The sequence below is a fragment of the Danio aesculapii genome, chromosome 10 (assembly GCF_903798145.1).
Source record: "Danio aesculapii chromosome 10, fDanAes4.1, whole genome shotgun sequence".
NCBI lineage: Eukaryota > Metazoa > Chordata > Actinopteri > Cypriniformes > Danionidae > Danio > Danio aesculapii.
The window spans coordinates 45,281,364-45,297,796 of NC_079444.1; the positions used below are offsets into that span (position 1 = coordinate 45,281,364).

Genomic DNA, 16,433 nt, shown 5'->3' on the forward strand with positions numbered 1-16,433 from the left:
GCAAACACACGTTATGAATGCATGTTACACTTCTGACTGTACAGTGTGTTTTCTTTTTCCTATAATGCACAGAGTTTTGAGGTAAGGGACGTTTTCATTTGCCATCCACTGACAGTGGCTCATCCAGTTCGTCAAACTCCGTCTTTTAAAATCGAAAACAAAATAAAACGGTCTCCTCATGAAGCCGGCGTATCAGCGCGCTGCTACATTGAAAACATATAATCCGATTCGCGCCTTCTGATTGGTTCTCGGGATTTAGCGGCTTTTGCTGTCAAGGGGAAGTGCGTTTAGCGGCTTTTGCCAACAAACTGTTATTTCTGAATGTGCTGACGCTGAGATTTAGATTATTAGAAGCAAATCTATTTGTTGATGGTGTACTACGTGCTTAAAGCATTCACTCAATGTCATTAGCTCATTTTTAACGGAAGTGGCGTTTAGCGGCTTTTGCATCTGAGCTCTTCATATATCTGTGTGTGTGCATAACTTCAAATGTCAACAGATGTATGTGGCTTGATTAAATTGTTGTGAAAACTATGAAGAAGGTGCACAATCCAGGCTTCCCTCATGTGTCCTGCTGTGAGACAATACAACACACGCTCCCTGAATTTAACACACTGAGCTCTTTATCTCCTCAAAGCAGGAAAGCCTATTAGATGTTTACCAGGTCAGTCCGTGCTCCAGTGTGACTTCACTGTCACTGAATGTAGTGACCTCATATGAAGTCCTCGTGTGCATCTGTGCTGCTTGTCCCTGCATGAGCCGAAAGCATTTCAGATGATTTATTATGCAATGAAACATTATGCTTATCAAATGCTGGACAAAGCAGTTCACAGAAGATTGACCCCCTATCACAGTTTACTCGCAGTACAGCTGCTGCCATCTGTATTGGAAACGGTCAAATCTGGGGGGTTTTTCTCTCTCTAATTCCATGTTTTCAATGAACTCTGTTTCTCAATTTTAATTAATACAGTATTAGGCCAATAGTATGGATGGGGCGATATCTTATCATTTATAAAACGTCAACTCTTACTCTAAATTAACTTCATAACATAGGTCGAGTGTTTGAAATCACTGCTTGTGTAATTTATATTACTTTGAAAAGCTTGAATAGGCATTCAGGAGGAGCAGGGTTGAAGACCTCTGCTCTATTAAGACTAATTAAATTAAATAAAAAAATGAGTTATATGTTTGTGTGTGTAAACTTAATAAAATAAGGGTGTCTGCAGGGTCTTAAAAAGTCTTGAATTAGCTGAAATATTGTGCATTAGGTCTTAAATAATTTCAATCGGGTCTTAATTTTTCTGTGTTTACAGTGCATCCAGACAGTATTGATAGCACTTCACTTTCTCCACATTTGTTTATGTTCCAGCCTTATTCCAAAATGGATTCAATTGATTGATTTCCTCAACATTCTACACACAATCCCCCATAATGACAATGTGAAGAAAGAGTTTTTGAAATGGTTGCAAATTTATTAAAAATAAACACCTGTAAAGTCATATGTACATCAGTATTCTCAGCCTTTGCTCAATACTTTGTTGATGCTCCTTTGGCAGCGATTACAGCCTCAAGTCTTTCTGAATATGATGCCACAAGCTCGGCACACCTGTCTTTGGGAATGTTTGCCCGTTCCTCTTTGCAGAACCTCTCAAGCTCTATCAGGTTGGATGGGAAGCGACAGTGTACAGCCATTTTCAGATCTCTCCAGAGATGTTCAATAGGATTTAGGAAACTGGAAAATAGGAAACTAAACTTAAACTTTGAAAAATGAACTACACTGTTTCAGTTTACTATGATCTTTTATGTGAAGCTGCTTTGACACAATCTACATTGTAAAAGCGCTATACAAATAAAGGGGAATTGAATAGGATTTAGGTCTGGGCTCTGGCTGGGTCACTCAAGGACATTCACAGAGTTGTTGTGAAGCCGCTCCATTGATATTCTGGTGGTGTGCTTTGGGTCATTGTCCTGCTGGAAGATGAAGCGTCGCCCCAGTCTGAGGTCAAGAGCACTCTGAAGCAGGTCTTCATTCATGATGTCTCTGTACATCGCTGCGTTCATCTTTCCCTCTATCCTGACTAGTCTTCCAGTTCCTGCTGCTGAAGAACATCCCCACAGCATGATGCTGCCCCCACCATGCTTCACTGTAGGGATGCTATTAGCCTGGTGATGAGCGCTGCCTGCTTTTCTCCAAACGTAACGCCTGGCGTTCACTCCAAAGAGTTCAGTTTGAGTCTCATCAGAGCAGAGAGTTTAGTTTCTGATGGTCTGAGAGTCCTTCAGATGCCTTCTGGCAAACTCCAGGTGGGGAGTGTCTTCCGTCTGGCCGCTTTACCATACAGGCCTGATTGGTGGATTGCTGCACAGATGGTTGTCCTTCTGTAAGGTTCTCCTCTCTCCACAGAAGAACGCTGGAGCTCAGACAGAGTGACCATCGAGTTATTGATCACCTCCCTGACTAAGGCCCTTTCCCCCCGATCACTCAGCTGAGATGGCCGGCCAGCTCTAGGAAGAGTCCTGGTGGTTAAACATCTTCCACTTACGGATGATGGAGGCCGCTGTGCTCACTGGAACTTTCAGAGCAGCAGAAATGTTTCTGTAACCTTCCCCAGCCTTGTGCCTCCAGACAATCCTGTCTCAGAGGTCTACAGACAATTTCTTTGTCTTCATGCTTGGTTTGTGCTTTGACATGCACCGTCAACCCTGGGACCTTATATAGACAGGTGTACGCCTTTTCAGATCATGTCCAATCAACTGAATTGACCACAGGGAACTCCAATGAAGCTGCTGAAACATCTCAAGAATGATCAGTGGAAACAGAATGTACCTGAGCTCCATTTAGAGATTCACACCCAAGGCTGTGAATACTGATGTACATGTGATTTTACAGGTGTTTTAATTTTAATAAATTTGCAACTATTTCAAAAACTCTTTGTTCACATTGTCATTATGGGGGATTGTGTGTAGAATGTTGAAGAAATAAATCAATTCAATCCATTTTGGAATAAGGCTGGAACGTAAACAAATGTGGAAAAAGTAAAGCACTGTCAATACTTTCCAGATGCATTGTATGTAAAGTTAAAGTATGTTAAGCATCCATCAAATCACCAACAATCCATCTCAGTAAAACGCTTAACAGATGTTTTATTTATTAAATCTGTTTATTAATATGATTTAATTATCTTCCTTAGAATAATCTTTGTTTAATGGTTATCCATGTATGTATGCCTGGTGAGGACACTGACCTGCACAGGCTGTTTTTTAAACTTGTTTTTAAAACTTTTCCATGTTTTTAAAGTATAAAGTGCATGTATACAACAAGAATTTGCCTGTTTTGATGCATTGTTTAAAATATGCAGCTAAAAAATAACCAAATTAGATATTGTTTTAATTGGGCGGTTGCATAATAATATCATCGTTAGTTAATGTTATTTAAGTTAAAGTTCATGTTAACTCGCTGTGCATTAACTATTGTTGACCAGTACAACTTTGGATTTTAATAGTGCATTAGTTAATGTTGTACTATGATTAATAAATGCTGCACAAGATTATTTATGCTTCATTAATGTTAGTACATACATTAACTAACTAATGGACCGTTATTCAAAAGTCTTACCTGATTTTTTTTGTGTTTGTTTTTTCTACATTGTAGTAATGTTTACACTTAAACCAGGTGCAAACAGACTTCTTGTTGTCAAGTGACCTTTAGTTGTTTACAGCCACAAGTTGCAAACACAACAAACTACTTATTCTCTTACTCTGTCTCTTGCTTACTTCTCAACAGTCGTGGGACGTCTTTTTCCGTAACGCTAATGCCGGCGTGGCTCCAGGCTCTGCTCACCAAAGTGCTCCTCCATTGGGACTCTCAGGACTCTCTGATGCGCAGGCGCTGATTGGAGCTCAGCCCAATGTGGAGAAACTAGTGGAGGATCACCTGGCCGTGCAGTCCCTCATCAGAGCATATCAGGTATGAAGACGGAAATGAGGATTGCTAAGCTGCAAAGTTCATGGTTTTCTTCATTAATGTACACACAGCACCCCATATTCACAGAAAAACACAAAATTGTTGACACTTTTGCAGATTTATTAAAAAACCCTGAAATATCACATGGGCCTAAGTATTCAGACCCTTTGCTCAGTATTTAACTGAAGCCCTTATTTGATCTAATCCAGCCGTGAGTCTTTTTGGGGAAGATCCAACAAGTTTTTCCACAGCTGGATTTGGGAATCCTCTGCCATTGCTCATTGCAGATCCTCTCCAGTTCTGTCAGGTTGGATGGTAAACGTTGGTGGACAGCCATTTATAGATCTCACCAGAGATGCTCAATTGGGTTTAAGTCAGGGCTCTGGCTGGGCCATTCAAGAAGAGTCACTGTGAAGCCACTCCTTCATTATTTTTGCTTTCTCATTTGCTCTGACATGCATTGTGAGCTGTAATGTCTTATATAGACAGGTGTAGGTCTGTCCTAATTTAGTCCAGTCAGTATAATCAAACACTGCTGGAATAAAATGAAGGTGTAGAACCATCTCAAGGATGATCAGAAGAACTGGACAGCACCTGAGTTCAGTATAATCAGTGTCACTGCAAAGGGTCTGAATACCTAGGCCCATGTGATATTTCAGCTTTTCTTTTTTAATAAATCTGCAAAAAGGTCAACGATTCAGTGTTTTTCTGTCAGTATGGGCTGCTGTGTGGACATTGAGGAAAACAAATTAACTGAAATGATTTTAGCAAATGGCTGCAACATAACAAAGAGAGGAAAATTTACGGGGGTCTGAATACTTTCCGTCCCCACTGTATGTATACACAACCCCAAATCAGAAAGAGTTTGGGACAGCCTTTAGAGTTGAGTCTGCGTGTAAGTGCTGTTGCTTGTCCACAGGTCAGAGGTCATCATATTGCCAAACTCGACCCTTTGGGCATCAGTTGTGTAAATTTTGACAATGCCCCGATTACTGTGGGGCTCCATCAGTCCGGTGAGAACTGCTTGTGTTGTTGAGCGCAGGGATGGGCGATGTGTAAAATTATTTCACAATATTTTCTTCTCTTTGATGCGATAATTCATAATAATTAAGTACACTGTAAAACCCAAAAAGTTAAGGTAACTCAAACCATTTATGTTCAAAAACTAATCCTAATGAGTACTGTGAACTTAATCCATTTGAGTAAACGAAGCAATTTGAGCACAGTAAAACCCAATAAATGAGGAGAAAGCAAATCAACTGAGTGCTGTAAAACCCAGTAAGTTAAGGCAACTCAAACAGTTTGAGGAAACCAATTGCTACAAACCATTTGAGTTAAAAAGTTAATCTGTATGAGTTTTGTGAACTTGCTCCATTTAAGTTAAAGTAGTTAGGTATTTAATTAATTCATTACCTTCAACACTGAGTTCAAAACTCTTTTCAAATTGACTGTTAAGTTTTACAGTGTAATAGTAATTTAATATTAACTCATAAGCTTCCTGCGAGAGACGGTGAAATGTCCTGTATCTTTGGAGACAAGTATTTCATTTCATCATTTTTTATTTTTCTATTTAAAATATATCTAAAAACAAAAGGTCTCCTGGATGCCTGCTGTCTGAAGCAGCTAATCAAGCTGTTCAGGATCTTATAAAATACTCTAGCAGATGTTTAATAATAATAATAATAAGTTAGAAATAAACTTTACAGGACAATGGGCCGAGTTGGAGACCTCGAGCGTACATTAAAATGTTATTTCTGTTTCATTTATGTCAACAGAGTAAAGGTTATAAAGATGACAGAAACGGATCAAACATGAACACAACAAGCAAACTCTCATGGCAGAATAAAGATTATTTCAGTTCTTCAAGCCATGCTGGGTATTTAGTAATTAAAAAGTATATTTATAATGCAATGCTTGACTTAGCCTTTATCACTGTATGATTTCTGTATTATTCTGTGATATGAAACCGCGTCTTGTAAACAAACTCATAAACCCAAAACTGTATCTCACACATGCTACTGTAATAAATCATTGCTCAGACCAATTATACAGTGCATCCGGAAAATATTGATGGCGCTTTTTGTGGCTTCATTTTTTAATGTTCCAGCCTTATTCCAAAATGGATTAAATTGATTGATTTCCTCAACATTCTACACACAATCCTCCACAATGACAATGTGAAGAAAGAGTTTTTGAAATTGTTATAAATTTATTCAAAATAAAGAAGCTGTAAAATCACATGTACATCAGTGTTTACAGCCTTTGGCGTGAAGCTCTAAATGGAGCTCAGGTCCATTCTGTTTCCACTGATCATTCTTGAGATGTTTCAGCAGCTTCATTGGAGTTCATCTGTGGTCAATTCAGTTGATTGGACATGATCTGAAAAGGCGTACACCTGTCTATAAGGTCCCAGGGTTGACAGTACATGTCAAAGCACAAACCAAGTATGAAGACAAAGGAATTGTCTGTAGACCTCTGAGACAGGATTGTCTGGAGGCACAAGGCTGTGGAAGGTTACAGAAAAATTTCTGCTGCTCTGAAAGTTCCAGTGAGCACAGCGGCCTCCATCATTCGTAAGTGGAAGATGTTTAACCACCAGAACTCTTCCCCAGAGCTGGCCGGCCATCTAAGCTGAGTGATTGGGGGAGAAGGGCGATGGTTCATCTTCCAGCAGGACAATGACCCAAAGCACACCGCCAAAATATCAATGGAGTGGCTTCACAACAACTCGGTGAATATCCTTGAGTGGCCCAGCCAGAGCCCAGACCTAAATCCTATTGAACATTTCTGGAGAGATCTGAAAATGGCTGTACACCGTCGCTTCCCATCCAACCTGATAGAGCTTGAGAGGTACTGCAAAGAGGAACGGGCAAACATTCCCAAAGACAGGTGTGGCAAGCTTGTGGCACCATATTCAGAAAGACTTGAGGCTGTAATCGCTGCCAAAGGGGCATCAACAAAGTATTGAGCAAAGGCAGTCAATACTGATGTACATGTGACTTTACAGGTGTTTATTTTTAATAAATTTGCAACCATTTCTAAAATTCTTTTTTCACATTGTCATTATGGGGGATAGTGTGTAGAATGTTGAGGAAATCAGTCAATTGAATCCATTTTGGAATAAGGCTAAAACATAAACAAATGTGGAAAAAATGAAGCGCTATTAATACTTTCCAGATGCACTGTAGGTTTTATCATTAATATTATTAGGAAAGGTCAAATTTTATATTGTTTGGAGAATTTTTACTTGTATATTGCGAATGATAAGATACCCTTTATCAGATATCTAGGCTTATATGGAGTCTGTGCACTTAGTAATCCTGTTTGTAATTATTTTTCCTGTTTTGTATTCATTTCAGTAATATTTCTGAACAATGTGCAATCGTTTAGATGATTTAAGTACAGTAGAGCTTGTAAAGTAATACATTCAGTATTTTAGTAAATATATTACATCAGAAACTTGCTTTGTTTACTAAAATCGCATTTGCATTGCAAACCTTAAATGCAAGTAAAAATAAGGTGTTATTCTTTATTTCATGTTTAAGTTTTTAGCTACTATACTCTCATAAACATTACACATAAATCTGCAGATTATTGTAGTAAATTCTTCACAGAAATACCAATGAATGCCCACAGATTTTGTCTGGCCCTAAATATCGCCCATCCCTAGTTGTGTGCGAGTGTGTTTTTCATTCAGTGTGTTAACATTGCTGTGTGTGTTTCTCTGTTTTTCTGTGCTCTCTCTGCTGGTTTTCACACTCACTCTCACCTCCTCATCTGTCCGTTTGTTGGGTTATTGTCCTCCTTTCTCCTCTCCTTCTTCTTCAATCTGTGGCTTTTGTTCCTGGACCTCCTGCAGATTCGCGGACACCATGTTGCGCAGCTGGATCCTCTGGGCATTTTGGATGCAGATCTCGATTCGTGCGTCCCTGCTGATATAATCACGTCCTCTGATAAACTCGGTGAGGTTTTGATATCAGGCATTGGAGTGATTTGAATCTGGCGTAATTGTTTCTGTGCCACTGTTCCTGTCTTCTATTCTTACCTGCAGCATGCATGTAGAGCTGTTTAGATGTTTGCAGTGGGTAAAGTTAAAACAGTCAGTGCTGAATGGTGTTTGTGTGCAGTTTCAAATCATGTTTACATTAATTACAAACATTCCCTGGGAATGTGTGGTGTTGGCCTTGTTCTAACCATCAGTCTACTGTTCATTTTTATTTATTAAATGTATTTATTGTTTATGTAGACGTAAATTACAGAATTGTTTATTATAATTTAAGCTAACAATTTATATATGAATTTAATATGATAAATGCATACAATTTTCATACAGTTATATGAAGTTAAATCTTGCATAACATATATATATATATATATTATATACATTTAATGTGTGCATATATGTAATGTGTGTATATATTTAATGTGTATATATATGTATGTATGTATGTATATTTGTATGTATATGTATATATGTGTATGTATATGTATATATGTGTATGTATATATATATATATATATGTATATATATATATATATATATATATATATATATATATATGTATATGTATATGTATATATATATATATATATATATATATATATATATATATATATATATATATATATATATATATATATATATATATATATATATATGTATGTATGTATGTATATATATATATATATATATATATATATATATATGTATGTATATATATATATATATATATGTATATATATATATATATATATATATATATATATATATATGTATATGTATATATTAGGCATGTGCCGGTATCACATTTTCATGCTGCGATTAATTGATTGAGCTTTTATCACAGTATACGGTATTATCACGATATTGTAATTTTACTAGAGAAACAGGTAAAAAAAAACTTCAATTTTGTCAACTTAGTAACTTTAATAACTTTTTAATTAACTAAAAGTACTTCAAACATTTAAAAACAAAAAAATATAAATAAAACAATACACAATATAAACGTAAACTTGAGCAATTATATCAAAGTGAATGTGCAAACTGCAAATAAACAAAATTTGTTATATGTTTTTAAATAGATTTAAGAGCAAAAAAACAATTTTTAAAGAATCAACAATAAACATTTTCAACCAATTCCTGGTATCTCTTCTGGGCTGCCTGGCATATTTTAGTCCTTGAGAATAAGATTAAAGTGCAAAAATGTGAGCATGTTCACTTTTTCTGGCTTGAGCTTTGAACGCTGAGGTGAGAGGATATGTCCACTGGCACTAAATACCCTCTCTGAAGGAACACTTCTTCGTGTGAGGATTATAGTGCGGTGGCAGCGGCGCCGCGCACTGCGTGCACACAGGGCTTCTACATGTGGGAATTGTTTACATCAGAGTGCGCATCAGTTCTGCGCAGCATACTGTATACGCAGTGTTTCTTCAAGCGGTTGATGGAAAATAAGCTAAGGCGCGTTCTAAGAATATAAATTCGGATCTATTATTTTTCACGGTATTTTGAAGTGCCCGCGATAACAATATCGTGCATATTCATTACCGTGATTTATCGCATTACCGAATACCGGCACAAGCCTAGTATATATATGTATATATAATTTACTGAAATTATAATAAACAATATATAATAAATGCATATTTACAATTCACACACATATATATATATATACATATACATACATATATACATATGCATATATATATATATATATATATATATATATATATATATATATATATATATATATATATATATATATATATATATATATATATATATGTATATGTGTGTGTGTGTGTATATATTCATATGTATGTATATTCATATATATATTCATATGTATGTATATTCATATATATATATTCATATGTGTATATATATTCATATGTGTGTATATATTCATATATATATTCATATGTATGTATATTCATATATATATATTCATATGTGTATATATATTCATATGTGTGTATATATTCATATATATATTCATATGTATGTATATATATATATATATATATATATATATATATATATATATATATATATATATTTATATGTATGTATATATATATATATATATTCATATGTATGTATATATATATATATATATATATATATATATATATATATATATATATATATATATATATATATATATATATATATATATATATATATATATGAATATACACATATACATATACATATATATACACATATACATATACATATATATATACACATATACATATATATACACATATACATATATATATACATATATATATACACACATATATATGTGACCCACATGAGTTTTAGGTCACAAGAGGATAAGTTGTAACTATATCTGTTATTTATTACTGTATTAACATTGTATCTTTAAGAAGAACACAAAGTTGCATTTTTTTAAACTGCTGGCAGTTGAGAGAAAGTGTTGGCACGACAACCACAGCGCGTCTTCAGTCAACAAAGAGGACAGCACAGCTGAAGACCAACTCTCTGTTTCTCTCTGTTTTTTTATTCATTTTAAAGGTTAGTAAAGTACTGCAATGTAGATGAAATACTATAATTTTATGAGATAAAATTGTTGTGTATAACTGCAGTTATGTGTGTAAATGATCGGTGTTAAGTCATGTCTGTTATTTGTGAAGAAGTGGGTTTGTTAATTGAGTTTTAAAGGATAATCTGATGTTAGCATGTGATACTATTATTGTTTTATGATCCTGTATTTGACACATATTTGTATATATATGTTATAAATCTATCTATACATGTGATATTTGAGATGTCATGGCTTTTAATGCCATGTGTGATTAAAGTCAACAAAGAGGACAGCACAGCTGAAGACCAACTCTCTGTTTCTCTCTGTTTTTTTATTCATTTTAAAGACCTCCAGAGTGAGGTCTGCAACAGATTTTGGGGGCTCGTCCGGGATCGGCTCCTAATATCCATAGGAAGCTGATCCAGTGATTCTTGATCTTTGGGACCACATAAGTGTGGATGCGCTGCTGCGAGTTTGTACTCAAGAGAACGTCGGTGAAGAGTGTGATTCTGCTTACTGCAACTGGGAAGAGAGTGACTTTTGCTGACTGGCTACTGCAACTGTGAACTGAGGGATTGTGAAGAAGATTCATCATGTCAGATACAGTAAGGAAGAGTCTGGTGTGGAACATCAGAAAGAGTCTACTCACCTTGTCTGCTGATGAACTGTATCAAATTGCCAAAAGTATTGTTTCAGTGCCAGAAAGGGACCTGTCTGAACTAGATGCCACCGATCAAGAGGGTTGCTTCGAATACATCAATGCTTTTATGTACAGTACACAATTACTAGAGTCAAAAGATAAAGGGATGACAGAACTGTTAATTTTGCAAGAAACTGTAAACTCTATTGAACAAGTCCGAGCTACTGCTGCACCTTTTTATCAGCATAATCCTGTTGAGACTAATGCTAAAATCGATGAACACATTATCCCCACAGCACATACCTCCATTACTACTGACCACACCACAAATACAAACACTGTTTATCTAGCATCATCTGCAGCTACAACTGACACAGGAGAAATTAGAGTATCAAACACAAACTCAGACACTAACCCAAATATAGTACACCCAAGTTATGAAGAACTGACCAAGAACCTTCTTCATTACCTCACATTATCCACACAACAACCTACAATGACACAAAATGTAACACACAAAATTGAAACCACACAGCCTAACAATCACCCTGAGAAAATGACACAGTTGATGCCAGACAAAGTAATTTCCCTTAGAGACCTTTCCTTCCTTCAGCACAGAGAGTTCAAAATACATGGAGGACAAATTGGCGATTACACATCAGATATTACATACACTAATGTATGTAGACAAATCGAAGATGGAATCAAACAGAATTACAGTGAGGCAGAATTAATTAGAGGCATTTTTCGAACAATAAAACCAGGGACCTTCAAAGACATGCTGATGAATAAGGAAGATATGACTATTGAGGAGCTAAAAGGATTCCTTCAGTCACACCTAGGAGACAAAAGCAGTACAGAGTTATTCCAAGAACTAATGTGTACAAAACGAGTGAAAATGAAACTCCTCAGCAGTTCCTGTACAGAGTAATAGGACTCAAACAGAAAATTCTCCTTGCCGCAAAACAGAACAACTCTGACATCAGATACGACTCAGCAACTGTTCAAGATGTGTTTCTACATACCATATACCAAGGCTTGGGACACAAATATAAAGACATTCGTAGTGAATTAAAACCCTTGTTATCCAACCGTTCCATTACAGACGAAACAATATTGAGAAGTGTAACAAAACTCACCAGTGATGAAAATGAGAGGGTGCGAAGGCTGGGTCCATTAACTCGGGTTAAGCAAACCACTGTAAGCTGTTCCCAGCTGGAAAGTAAACCTGTTGGAGAATTCAATGAGAAAACCAAAAATGACCCGATAAAACAACTAACAGTTCAAGTCGATGCACTTACCAGAATGGTGGACTCCATGACAAAGCCAAAACAGCTGACACAACCTGACAATGCCTGTCCATGCTCTCGGAGTAAGAAGATTTCACAAAGAGGAGTAAAATCTCGTGGCTGCCCAAAATGTGTTGAAGCTGGACATAATTGTAATCACTGCTTCCGATGTGGTGAAACAGGACATTTGGCGAGAGGATGTTTGCGGAAACACAGAATTCAGGGAAACGAGGAATGGTCACTGCAAAGGGACGAGCAGTGACCAGGCCTTCGTTGTCCCAAAACTCAGTCAATAAATCAGACAGTGAAGATAATCAGCCACCTATTTTAACACCACCTAAAGCCAAGAATGATAAAATTGTTAATTTGATTGGAAGAAAAGCCTTAACTCAGTGTAACCTCAATGGCCTTGCAGTTAGTGCTTTGCTTGACACTGGAGCTCAAGTCAGCATAATTGATCGTACATGGAAAGACAGGTATCTACCTGATGTAAATGTAAGACCACTCACTGAGCTTATAGGAACTCCAGACAAACTAGAAGTGTATGCAGTGAATGGAGACCTTATTCCATTTGATGGTTGGGCCATTATTACTGTTAATTTACAAGAAAATGATAATCCCAACTTCTCAATCAATGTTCCTTTTTTGGTTAGTCATTTGCCAATTGAAAGACCATTACTTGGATTCAATGTAGTGGAAGAACTCATTCAAGGGCAACCTGAGCGCCTGGTACCAACTCTAGTTTCTTTACTTTCTGGAGCAATATCTGTGTCAACTGAGAAAGTCCAAACTCTTGTGAATTTTGTGCAGACTTCTGAGCCCAATATATGGTGGGAACGAGTGAAAGTAAAACGAGGGGGCGTCATCATCCCAGCTAGACAAGTTGCATGGGTGAAGTGCAAAGTTGCATGCGAAACTGATCGGGTTGATAACTTAGTATTGTTTGAGCCAGAGGAGAACAATGTGCATTTAGAGCAACTAGATATAGGTGGAGGGCTATTAGAAATTCAGGACAAGAAAAATCCATATGTTTTTGTGCCCATCGGTAATAACTCTACATGCGACATCACTCTGCCCAGTAACTCAATACTTGGATACTTCCAGTCAATTGATGAAGTACTACAACCTGAAATGATAGAAAAGACAAACTGTAGAGTGAGGGTTCAGAGCATGACTACTTTAGCTACTGAAGAAAATTCACCACTATGGCACCCACCTGTAGACCTCAGCCATCTGAAAGAGGAACAACAAGCAGTGGTCAGGAAAATGCTGTATGAAGAATCGTCAGCCTTTGCCCAAGATGGAAATGAAATCGGCTGCATTCCAAGTCTACAAATGTCAATCAACCTCAGAGATGACATTCCGGTACAGCATGCATATTCATCAATTCCCAAGCCTTTGTTCAAAGAAGTCAAGGACTACATTCACGATCTACTGGCTAAAGGTTGGATTGTAAAGTCTAAGTCCCCTTATTCTGCTCCAGTGGTCTGCGTAAGAAAGAAGGATGGTTCACTGCGCCTCTGTATTGATTATCGCCAACTCAATAAAAAGACAGTACCAGATAGACATCCACTACCAAGAATACAAGACTTGATTGACACTCTTGGGGGATACAAATGGTTCAGCATTCTTGATCAGGGGAAAGCTTATCATCAGGGCTTTATAGCTGAAGGGTCTAGACATATGACAGCTTTTATAACACCCTGGGGACTTTATGAGTGGGTGAGAATTCCGTTTGGCCTGTCTAATGCACCTGCAGCATTTCAGCGCAGTATGGAGGAAATGCTGGACTCCCTCAGGGATGAATGTTGTATCCCATATCTAGACGATGTGCTATGCTATGCCAAGTGTTTTGAAGAACATGTGGAAGGTATTCGAAAAGTCCTTCAAGCTCTTAAACATCATGGGGTCAAGCTAAGACCAGAGAAATGTGAACTTTTTCGTCATGAGGTCCGATATGTAGGTCGCCTCGTATCAGACAAAGGTGTGAGAATAGATCCCAAAGACCTTGAAGCAGTTCTATCTCTAAAAAGCCAAAAACCAAAGACAATTGGTGATGTAAGGAAACTTCTTGGATTTCTAAGTTACTACCGTTCTTTTATCCAAGATTTTTCATGCATAGCTAAGCCACTTTATGAACTACTACAAACAAAAGCTGATGTGGCAACAGTTCAGTCCAGGCAAAGAAAAGCTAAAGGCCCACAACTGCCCTCACGAACTCCTGTGGAGTGGAAAATTGAACATCAGAGAACACTTGGAACACTGATTGACATGTTAATGAAACCACCAGTTTTGGCTTACCCAGACTTTAACCTACCATTCACACTTCACACTGATGCATCAGAGAAAGGTCTTGGGGCTATCCTGTACCAACATCAAGATGGGAAGTTGAGAGTCATCGGATATGCCTCTCGAACACTTTCACCAGCTGAACGAAATTACCGACTACACAGCGGCAAACTTGAATTTCTTGCATTGAAATGGGCTGTGTGTGAGAAATTTAGGGACTATCTGTATTACGCTCCACATTTCACCATCTATACAGACAATAATCCTTTGACCTATGTTATGAGCACAGCAAAACTGAATGCAGTTGGTCATCGCTGGGTGGGAGAATTATCTGACTATCATTTTGATATCAAGTACCGGCCTGGTAAAATAAACATTGATGCAGATACACTTTCACGCATTCCTCTTGATATGGAAAGGTTTGTCACAGAGTGTACAGAAGACCTGTCATTAGAAGTTGTGCAAGCAGTCTGGAATGGGACTCATGTGGCTAAAACAAAGGATGTAGCTTGGATTGCAGCACTCAGTATCTCCTCAATAGACTCTGACCCATCATCTCAATGTTCATTGTTACCAAAGATAAGTAAAGCTGAGCTTTCCAGAGCTCAAAGAGAAGACCCAGTGATCTCAAAGATAATTAAGATGAAAAAGGATGTCAAGGTACCTGATGAGGACATGAAAAAACAAGTGACTGGAGCTGCCAGGAAACTCCTTTACGAATGGCACAAACTATTTTTAGAGGATGGGTGTCTTTATAGACAGACTAATGAGAGGAAACAGCTGGTTCTCCCAACCCAGTACAAGCAACTTGCTATGGAATACTTGCATGATAATATGGGGCATGTGGGCACAGAACGAGTACTCCACCTGATGAGAGAAAGATTTTATTGGCCATATATGAAAAGGGAAGTAGAGGAGTATATTACACGAAAATGCCCATGCATCAAGCAAAAAAAGCCAGTAACCCATGTCGGGCACCAATGGGCAGTATATCTTCCAACTCACCTTTGAGCTTGTTTGTATTGACTACTTGCACTTAGAACCAAGCCACGGGGGCTATGAATACATACTAGTAGTTGTAGACCACTTCACTCGATTTGCTCAAGCTTACCCAACAAAAAACAAATCTGGCAAAACTGCAGCTGAACGTCTTTTCAATGACTACATCCCTCGCTTCGGCTACCCTGGAAAGCTACATCATGACCAGGAAGGGAGTTTGAAAATGAGCTTTTTCGAAATCTTTCGACAACTGGCTGGAGTACGCCACTCAAGAACATCTCCTTACCACCCTCAAAGTAACCCAGCAGAGAGATTCAACCGGACCCTCCTTCAAATGCTTCGGACATTGGCAGACAAAGAAAAAGCGAGATGGAAAGATCATCTCCCACATATAATACATGCATATAACTGCACCCGTCATGAGTCTACTGGATATTCCCCATTCTATCTGTTGTATGGACGTCAACCCTACCTTCCCATTGATTTGATATTTGGATTGGTTGAAGAGGGCGAAGAAGTGACTCACAAGGGTTTTGCTGGCCAGTGGGCCAAAAGGATGTCTGAGGCTTACCAAATAGCAAATGAAAACAGTAGACAAGCAAGTACACGTGGCAAAAGTCAGTATGATATGAAGGTCAAAGGTGTGGTTCTAAAACCAGGAGACAGAGTTCTTGTCAGAAACCTTAGAGAGCAAGGAG

General features: G+C 37.6%; 1 protein-coding gene across 1 annotated transcript in view; it reads left to right on the top strand.

Moving 5' to 3' along the window:
• ogdhb (oxoglutarate dehydrogenase b) overlaps positions 1 to 16,433 on the top strand; it is a 133,585-nt gene that overhangs the window by 9,014 nt on the left and 108,138 nt on the right. The window contains exons 3-4 of the mRNA XM_056466417.1: positions 3,785 to 3,967; positions 7,824 to 7,926. Coding sequence (XP_056322392.1) covers positions 3,785 to 3,967; positions 7,824 to 7,926 — 286 coding nt within the window. The remainder of the gene's footprint in view (positions 1 to 3,784; positions 3,968 to 7,823; positions 7,927 to 16,433) is intronic.